This window comes from Oncorhynchus gorbuscha, linkage group LG11, assembly GCF_021184085.1.
Source record: "Oncorhynchus gorbuscha isolate QuinsamMale2020 ecotype Even-year linkage group LG11, OgorEven_v1.0, whole genome shotgun sequence".
In the NCBI taxonomy this organism is placed as follows: domain Eukaryota; kingdom Metazoa; phylum Chordata; class Actinopteri; order Salmoniformes; family Salmonidae; genus Oncorhynchus; species Oncorhynchus gorbuscha.
The window spans coordinates 45,896,916-45,906,867 of NC_060183.1; the positions used below are offsets into that span (position 1 = coordinate 45,896,916).

The window sequence follows — 9,952 nt, forward strand, 5'->3', positions numbered from 1 at the left end:
TAGACTCTCTTTTTTTTTCTTTGTTCTACTGTGTTATTGACTTGTTAATTGTTTACTCCTTGTGTAACTCTGTGTTGTCTGTTCACACTGCTATGGTTTATCTTGGCCAGGTCGCAGTTGCAAATGAGAACTTGTTCTCAACTAGCCTACCTGGTTAAATAAAGGTGAAATAAAATGTAAAAAAATCAAATGTCTTGGAATGGCCTAGTCAAAGCCCAGACCTCAATCCAATTGAGAATCTGTGGTTTAACTTAAAGATTGCTGTACACCAGCAGAACCCATCCAACTTGAAGGAGCTGGAGCAGTTTTGCCTTGAAGAATGGGCAAGATGTGCCAAGCTTGTAGAGTCATACCCCAAGAGACTTGCAGCTGTAATTGCTGCAAAAGGTGGCTGTACAAAGTATTGACTTTGGGAGGGTGAATAGTTATGTATGTTTTTTTTTTTTAGTGTGTGTCATATTTCTTGTTTGTTTCACAATAAAAAATATTTTGCTTCAAAGTCGTAGGCATGTTGTGTAAATCAAATGATACAAACTCCCCAAAAAAAACAATTTTAATTCCAGGTATAAGGCAACAAAATAGGAAAAATGTCAAGGGGGTGAATTATATACCTATATATATACCTGTTTGTCTGTGCATAAGTGTCTCCTCAGTCCTCATCCTCTCCTCTCATCAGTTGGACATGCAGCGTGGGGTCCATGGTCGTCTGATGGACAACTCCACCAGTGTTCGCGAGGCTGCAGTGGAGCTGCTGGGACGCTTTGTGCTGAGCAGACCCCAACTCACAGAGCAGTACTACGACATGCTGATCGAGAGAATACTGGTAACGAACACACACGCGCCATAATACACACCTGAGCAAGCAGACTATCACACATCTTTATGCACAGATACAGAGTCACAGCGTGACACCCTAAACACAGCTGTGAAGTGCAACTCTTTGAGCAATGTGCAAACAAGAGGATAACACGGCTCAGAGCCTTTTCTAGGAGAATGAGAAGGCATCAGCTGAGACAGAGTAGTGAGAAATGGAACTGGGCCGATGACACTTCCCACCTCTAGCTGAGAGTTCATTCCAAGTGTAAAAGTTCACCTAAGGTAATATTATTTTCTCCACACTGCCACCCAGGGCTCTGCTGGAGAACTGCAGGCTTCTCAAACGTAAACACAATGAATTTGAACAGCTATCATTTCTCCTCTACTCAACGAAAGTAACTCAGATTGTCGTTTTGTTAATATGACATTACTTATTTAATGTTTCATTTATTTTTTATAATATATATCATGGTCGCTTGTAAGGCAGAGGTAGCCCTGGAGTGAAAGTGTGTAAATATATGGTGAATGTTGCATCCCATCTGACCTCATTGCACCCCTCTTGTTTCTAGGACACGGGTATCAGTGTGAGGAAGAGGGTGATCAAGATCTTGAGAGACATCTGTCTGGAGCAACCCACCTTCAACAAGATCACTGAGATGTGTGTCAAGATGATCCGCAGGGTCAACGACGAGGAGGGCATCAAGGTGTGTATCCGTCTGTATCCGTCTGTAATAAATGTCCGTGTTTCATTTGCAGATGGATACTTCACAGGGCTGCAGAACGTTACCTGTTGTCGTGTGCGCATTTGTGTGCAAATTTCAAAGTTTGCTCCACTTTCTTCTTCAGAAACTTGTGAATGAGACCTTCCAGAAACTCTGGTTCACCCCTACACCCAATCACGATAAAGACGCCATGACCCGTAAGATCCTCAACATCACAGACGTGGTGAGTTCCAGGGCTCAAACTATCAAACTGTCAAATAACTTTACAATGTACATCTTTCCAATGTACATCTCAGTCTGTATTTGAGGGTTGCCTGTTCGACATGTCTTGACCTGATGACATCATCTTTCCTAGGTGTCTGCATGCAAAGATACAGGCTATGACTGGTTTGAGCAGCTGCTTCAAAACGTGAGTATTTCCAGTTGTCGTCGTGTGTTACGTGGTGGTAGTTGGCCTCGAGTCACATTCAGAACTTTTTTCGCATTGGCTCAGGTTCATTGTTGTCCCATTTATTTGTGGTCGTGGGAAAGTTTTAAGCACAGGGGGAAGTTATGCTGTTTACTCCAGGTCTACTGTGACTTGTTCATATATATCACTTTTCTCTTGTGAGAGCTGTTACAAACAGGTTCCCGAAAGATTTACGTTGTGTGCCTCACTTCAAAACCTCCCCCTTACTTAGCTGCTGAAGACTGAGGAAGATGCTTCCTATAAACCAGCCAGAAAGGCCTGCGTTCAGCTGGTGGACAATCTAGTGGAACACATCCTCAAATACGAAGAGTCTCTCGCTGGTATGGAGGTCACTCACAGTTTAGATTGCGAATCACCATTTATCCTGACACGTCAATGTACTGTTGATTTATGATATGATAGAAAGTCCAGTTGAGACTGAAGGAAGGGTCTGTGTTTCTGTTTCAGATATTGAGAACAAGGGGGTGAACTCTAATCGTTTGGTGTCTTGCATCACCACCCTCTTCCTGTTCAGTAAGAATCGAGCCCAGCTGATGGTCAAACATGCCATGACCATGCAGCCTTACCTCACCACCAAGTGCAACGTAAGGACCCACGCCAACATTCTTTCCTCAATTTGTTGAAACACTGAGACCGGTGTAAGAAAGTTCAAGCAAAAATTAGCCACCTGATTTTAGATAGCGCTCTAGGGCCATCTAGTGGTTGATTATTGTCAGTACACGTTTTATACAACAACATGACCAACAGGTCAAGCTTTCTCTCACATTAGAAATCTCTGTGACTGTATCAATATGAATTTGATCTTGTTTTCAGACCCAGAGTGACTTCATGGTGATCTGTAACGTGGCCAAGATCCTGGAGCTGGTTATCCCTCTGATGGAGCACCCCTCTGAGACCTTCCTCACCACCATAGAGGAAGACCTGATGAAGCTCACCATCAAATACGGCATGACGGTACATCTCTAGTAAAGGCTACAGCTTGTAGCCAGGTTCAATGCTAAAATAACCGTGAAGAAACCAAATCAAATGTGAAGGACCGGTTTTTAGTTGTTCTGTCATCTTTTTTTTCCGCAGGTTGTGCAACACTGTGTGAGCTGTCTCGGCGCTGTCGTGAACCGGGTCACTCACAACTACAAGTTTGTTTGGGCTTGTTTCAACCGTTACTATGGTGCCCTGACCAAGCTGAAGACCCAGCACTCCGAGGATTGCAACAACCCTGTTCTGGCTGCTAACAAACCGGCCTTGCTGCGCTCGCTGTTCACTGTGGGGGCGCTCTGTCGCCACTTTGACTTTGACCAGGAGGAGTTCAAGGGGCCCAGCAAGGTAGAGCCAGGAAATAGAAGGGAGATATATTTTTGTATTGTTGGGGATTTTTAAAGACCTGAATACTTGATGCATTGTTGGTCACTGTTGCTTTTTCCTTCAGGTTGTGATAAAGGACAAAGTGATGGAACTTCTGCTGTACTTCACCAAACATGAAGATGAGGAAGTTCAGACCAAGGCCATCATTGGTCTAGGTAAAGATAACCTTACTTCACCCTAGCACAGACCACAAGTTGTTCTAACAAACTTCTGTCATCCACCACCAATGGCTTTTGTTCCCCTGGTTCCTTGGTGCTTGGGCTGATATCTTTTTCCTTCTCTCTTACACCCCATCCCCCTCTCTCCGTTCTCCAGGCTTCCAGTTCATCCAGTACCCAGGGCTGATGTTCATGCAGGATGTGAAGACTCTGTACAACGGCATCCTGTCGGACAGGAAGAGCTCCGTCAACCTGAAGATCCAGGTGCTGAAGAACCTGCAGACATACCTGCAGGAGGAGGATTCTCGCATGCAGGAGGCCGACCAACAGTGTGAGTCTCACCTCTGCGTCTATTCAATCTAATACATTTCCTTATCCAAAGTGACTTACAAAATAGAGTGTATGCATGTTCATATTGGTGGTCCAAGCAAAAGTTCATTTATTCACATCAATACAGGTCAAATAAAACACACAAGCACAGCAATATAATAAAGTGTTAAAATGGGGCACAGGATATTGGGTGTGTTAGTTAGGTGCATGCCTCCATGATGTCTAGTGGCTAGTTTCCACATGACTGAACCAGGCTCAGGGTTCCTAATGGTTCTCGCCTTTGTGCGTCTGCAGGGAAGAAGCTGTCGAAGCAGGAGGACCTGAAGGAGATGGGGGACATCTCTTCAGGCATGAGCAGCTCCATCATGCAACTGTACCTGAAGCAGGTGCTGGAGGCCTTCTTCCACACACAGTCCAACGTTCGACACTTTGCCCTCAACGTCATCGCTCTGACGCTCAACCAGGGCCTCATCCATCCTGTGCAGGTACATAACACTTCAGAAACCCATACAGCATACCATTGGGCTACTCTTCTCAGACAAGTCATTCCTAAACTCTGGCCATGTAAAAAATACATGTGTGATTATAATGAAGAAAAGCATCACTGTTGTCAACAGTTTTGTAACTGCTGTTGATCCATCTTCTTTTTCAGTGTGTGCCCTACCTGATTGCCATGGGAACGGACCCAGAGCCCACCATGAGGAACAAGGCTGACCAGCAGCTGGTGGAGATTGATAAGAAGTACACCGGCTTCATCCATGTGAGTGTCTGTGGGCCGGTCTCAGGGTAGAAAGAGTGGCCTGGCCTCTCAACAGGCTTGGTAGTGTGATGATCTACTGTATGTTATCAATGTATATAACGCATTGTGTTTGTTTGTGTATCCAGATGAAGGCCGTGGCGGGGATGAAGATGTCCTACCAGGTACAGCAAGCTATCTGGTCAGCTAAGGGTACGGTGATCCGTGGCTACCGGCAGGACGAGACCACCTCGGCCCTCTGCGCCCACCTCTTCTCTATGGTCCGAACCAACCGGCAGCACCGACGAGCCTTCCTCATCTCACTGCTCAACCTGTTTGATGACAGCTCGGTGAGTCCCTCCTTCCCCTAGATACACATTGTGAAGAATCAGTATTATAGCAGTATACATAGACAGAATGAACAGATAGACAAATGTAGGAGTTTGGTGAAGGTAATCGTTGTTATTGTGACTTTTCCCCCCCTGCAGAAGATGGAGGTAAACATGCTCCTGTACATAGCAGACAACCTGGCCTGTTTCCCCTACCAGAGCCAGGAGGAGCCCCTGTTCATCATGCACCACATAGACATCACCCTGTCTGTGTCTGGCAGCAACCTGCTGCAGTCCTTCAAGGAGGTAGGTCATACACACAAGATCACACGTAGCCACATGTGGTTTGTAAAAACACGACCTATAATGTGACTTTTAAAGACATACAAGCTATAGTGGGTTTTATACACTATAATAATCCCCAACACTAGCTTTTGTTTGTTTGTGAATGACTGACTCACTCCTCTGTCCTCTCTACAGTCCCTTCTCAAAGAGCCGAGGCGGCGGGAGAAGAAGCCGAAAGAGAGGAAGTACCACTCGGAGGAGGATAACTCTGAGGAAGAGGGGCGTCACAGCAGCCGCTCCAACAGCAGTGACGATGAGGTGGTCCACAGGCCCAAGAAGCCCAAACACCGGGCCCAGGCCCACGTGGAGTCTGACTCTGACTCTGACCTGGAGATGGAGGACTTGGACAAGGTGATGCAGCGTCTGCCTGACAACCCCATCCCCCTGTTGGACTTTGCCAACGCCTCGCAGGGTATCCTTCTGCTGCTGGTTCTCAAGCAGCACCTAAAGAACCTCTATGGCTTCTCAGACAGGTACGTCACTACATAACATCTCACCTTACCGTCTCACTGGACAAGACCGAGCTAGGAATATCACAATATGATACTGATAATAATTCTGTCTTTTTATGTTGCCATGCCAATTTCTCAGTTAATGAAGAAATAACCTAAACTTAACCTCTTCATCCGCTCATGTAGTAAAATCCAGAAGTACTCTCCGACGGAATCGGCTAAGGTGTACGAGAAGGCTGTGAACAGGAAGAGTCACGTACACTTCAGCCCACGTCAGACATTGGATTTTTTAACCTCTGACCTGGCCAACGTTGAACTGACCTACGACATCAAGAGGAGGATCGTCAAACAGTACCTAGATGTAAGAGATCACTCTCACTCTTCATTTTTTCTGAAAGTCTCTTTAGTTTTTGTTTTGGGTCGTATAAAGGAAATAATGGAATTTTGGAAAATTGTGTTTGGAATTTGTTTTATTTCCTGAATTGAGCCAGATGGGGTTTATTTTTGTCGTTTGTAAAAGGGTTAGGCAGTAAGGCAGAGTTTGCCAACTGGCAACTTTGGCCCCCAAAGTTTTCTAAATCCTCCCAATTTTTTTCATGTTTTATTGTTGGACATAAGACTGTAAAAACACCAGGAAATCAGCTCCAAGTTATTTTAATTTATGAAATCTGTTCCCAAGTATTCCCACGCATAATAGACATGTGATCATATAAAATGTAAGCAAGGTTTGAAATGATTGTTTTAGTCAAATGTGATATCTGTTTGGGCTTCTTGCGGTCAATTTGCAGTCTCCAAATTATATGAAATTATGTTCCGACCATCCGCTCAAGAAAATATTGGCCCACGACTGAATCTAGTTGATGATCCCTGCAGTAAGGTGACCTAGTGTTGTCTCTGAGCGCAGCAGACTGGTTAATATTCTTGTCTCTCTCAGTTCAAGTTACTGATGGAGCACTTGGACCCTGATGAAGAGGATGAGGAAGGTGAGGCGTCGGCCAGCGCTAACGCCAGAAACAAAGCCATCACTTCACTGCTGGGAGGGTCCAGTCACCAGGACCACAAGAACCACCATCAGGCTCCTATAGAGACGGACGACGACGAGAGCGACGGAGACGAGAAAACCCCAGGGGTGAGCCCCAGGCAGCCTATTGCAGCTGTCTTACAGCTGTTATTGTCCCTGTTAATAACGTTTTAGAAGGCTGTTGACTTCCATGTTGGCTACTGAAACCTACAGTGCCTTCAGAAAGTATTCATACTCCTTGACTTATTCCACGTTTAGTTTTTTTTCTCACCCAGATAGTGGAAACATGTTTGCTGAAAATGAAATACAGAAATAACTCATTTACATAAGAGTCGATACTTTGTAGAAGCACCTTTGTTGATCATTGCTTGACAACCATTTTCAGGTCTTGCCATAGATTTTCAAGTAGATGTAACTGTAACTCAGCCACTCAGGAATATAGACTATCTTCTTGGTAAGCAATTCCAGTGTAGATTTGGCCTTGTATTTTTTGTTATTGACAGTGTCTGGTGTAAAGCAGACTGAACCAGGTTTTCCTCTATGATTTTGCCTGTGCTTAGACCCATTCCATTTCTTTAGTATCCTGAAAGTCTCCCCAGTCCTTAACGATTACAAGCATACCCATAACATGATGCAGCCACCACCGTGCATGAAAATATGGAGCATGGTACACACTCAGTAATCTGTTGGATTGGATTTGTCCCAAACATAACACTTTGTATTCAGGACAAAAAGTTAATTGCTTGGCCAAAAGTTTTGCAGTATTACTTTAGTGCCTTGTTGCGAAAAGGATGAATCTTTTGGAATATTTTTATTCTGTACAGGCTTCCTTCTTTTCACTCTGTCAATTAGGTTAGTATTGTGGAGTAACTACAGTGTTGTTGATCCATCCTCAGTTTTTTCCTATCACAACCATTAAACTCTGTAACTGTTTTAATGTCACCATTGGCCTCATGGGGAAATCCCTGAACGATTTCCTTCCTGACTGGGTGTATTGATACACCATCCAAAGCGTGATTCACCATGGTCAAAGGGATATTCAATGTTTTTATTTTATTTACATTTTTACCCATCTACCAATAGGTACCCTTCTTTGCGAGGCATTGGAAAACATCCCTGGTTGAATCTGTGTTTGAAATTCACTGCTCAACTGAGGGACCTTACAGATAATTAAATGTGTGGATACCAGAGATGAGATAGTCATTCAATATGTGATTTGGTAGGCAAATGTTTACTCCTGACTTTATTTAGGCTATCCATAACAAAGGGGTTGAATGCTTACTGACTGAAGACATTTCAGCTTTTCATTTTCAATTCATTTGTAAAAATAAATAAAAATAATTTTAAAAATCTAATTACACAATTTCACTTTCACACTATGCGGTATGGTGTGTAGGCCAGTGACAACTACTTTTAATACATTTTAAATTCAGACTGTAACACAACAAAATGTGGAAAATGTCAAGGAGTGTGAATAATTTCTGAAGGCACTGTATCTACTCTCACTGCCCTCGGTGCAGTAGTTAGCTGGGTGTTGTAGTAACACTGCTGTTTCTTTCCCCAGTTATCACGAAGATCCAGGAAGCACGGCGACTCTGCGGAGGCATCAGGTCACATGAACGAGACGGTAGGTTCCATGGACGTCATCGCCCTCTGCTGCCCCAAGTACAAGGACCGGCCACAGATCGCCCGCGTCATCCAGAAGACCAACACGGGCTACAGGGTGCACTGGATGGCTGGGTCCTACTCTGGAGTCTGGGCTGAGGCTAAGAAACGGGACGGACGCAAAACTGTGCCTTGGGTGGACACTATCAAGGAGTCGGACATTATTTACAAGAAAATACCCTTGACGAGTGCACACAAGCTGACGAACAGAGTGGTGCAGACTTTACGGTCACTGTACTCAGCCAAGGACGGAACTTCCTAATCGACTCTACGGTTACTCTCAGACAGATAAACTCTTTGCAGCCAAACTCTCTTATGAGGAACCAACGTTTTTCTAATACAGAAAATACAAAAAATACTACAGACACGCAAAACATGAAATGTAAGCACGAGATAGAGAGCAAGTATTGTGAACTTTTGGTCTGTGACGAACATTTAATCTGGATCCAGGATATGTTTAAGTTAAACAGAAAAAACACAAGAAGGAAATGTTTGGAAAACATTGTGTGGGAGCTCCTTCGCTGTTGTGCAGCAAACTCGGTTGTTTGATTTTCCCACTGTATCATAGTTTAACAAAAAAAATGACAAAAATGTTTATATCGCTGACAAAAATTCTGTTTAAAAAAATAAACAAAGTGAATGTTGAAAATTAGTCTGTTAATGTTCTTAATAAAGTGTTCTTGGAGTTTAACCTAGCACCGGATGGATTTATTTAGCTTAGTTTCCAGGGAAGCTACTTTTAAAACTTTTACCTTTTTATTTTGTTTTATTCCCTTTTGTTTACCCATGCTGTACAATGGAGTCTCTTGGATATAATTTATTCGGTTGAAAGCGAAGCATGCAGTATATGTGGCCTACATGCAGGGGAGTTTTTTGTAAATTTAGATTTTGATGTATTAGGTCACCCAAGAGAACTAAAAGGCATCCCCAGCACTTCTGGCGGATCAAATACTGCAATAAATTTTTTTACTTCTCTTTGTTACTTGTCTCGTTTGCATTTGACTTTATTTTATTCTTTTCATGGTGATGGTGCGCCACCATGTAGTATCTGTTGTCAACTTGTCATTTGTTGTTTGTCAATTTTGTTGGTTCTTTTCTGTTTTAGTTTTTGATATTATACGTGGAAGGTCCAGGATGATGGAAAGGGCTACAGTATTTTGATTCCCTAGTAGTAGAATTGTAATATGGTCAATTTTGTCTTTGGTTTATTGTGGTAATTTAGTAGTCCACGGTGTTTGATTACCTAGGTGTTTGCAACTCCGAGAACTCAAATCCATCGCTCATCAACTCAGTTTCAGATAGGGCCTTGCAAAAAGCAGTGGTGAATCCATCTGTTATCTTGTTTCTGTATGCCACTGACAGTTTTTGTAATGAACTGGATTTAGTATAACCATGTACTCTATGAACGTGATGGACGATCCGCATAAGAAAATTAATATTCAGAAAAATATAAATATGGTTTTGTGTCGTAAAGAAACAGTTTGTTGCCTGTCCCAACAAATCTGTCAAGTGCTGAATGCCAGGCTGTTTTTTTGTTGTTGTTTCAG

At 43.3% G+C, this 9,952-nt stretch overlaps 1 protein-coding gene across 5 annotated transcripts in view; it reads left to right on the forward strand.

Annotated features, from left to right (window-relative positions):
- LOC124048756 (nipped-B-like protein B) overlaps positions 1-9,384 on the forward strand; it is a 52,007-nt gene extending 42,623 nt beyond the window's left edge. For all 5 annotated transcript variants that reach the window (XM_046369812.1, XM_046369813.1, XM_046369814.1 and 2 more), the window contains 18 exons: positions 677-823; positions 1,386-1,520; positions 1,663-1,761; positions 1,894-1,947; positions 2,219-2,327; positions 2,455-2,591; positions 2,821-2,961; positions 3,082-3,330; positions 3,434-3,524; positions 3,685-3,858; positions 4,152-4,342; positions 4,510-4,617; positions 4,743-4,943; positions 5,082-5,228; positions 5,403-5,740; positions 5,906-6,080; positions 6,654-6,848; positions 8,305-9,384. In XM_046369812.1, coding sequence (XP_046225768.1) covers positions 677-823; positions 1,386-1,520; positions 1,663-1,761; positions 1,894-1,947; positions 2,219-2,327; positions 2,455-2,591; positions 2,821-2,961; positions 3,082-3,330; positions 3,434-3,524; positions 3,685-3,858; positions 4,152-4,342; positions 4,510-4,617; positions 4,743-4,943; positions 5,082-5,228; positions 5,403-5,740; positions 5,906-6,080; positions 6,654-6,848; positions 8,305-8,667 — 3,054 coding nt within the window. In that variant the 3' untranslated portion in view covers positions 8,668-9,384. The remainder of the gene's footprint in view (positions 1-676; positions 824-1,385; positions 1,521-1,662; positions 1,762-1,893; positions 1,948-2,218; positions 2,328-2,454; positions 2,592-2,820; positions 2,962-3,081; positions 3,331-3,433; positions 3,525-3,684; positions 3,859-4,151; positions 4,343-4,509; positions 4,618-4,742; positions 4,944-5,081; positions 5,229-5,402; positions 5,741-5,905; positions 6,081-6,653; positions 6,849-8,304) is intronic.
- Positions 9,385-9,952: the final 568 nt, after the last annotated feature.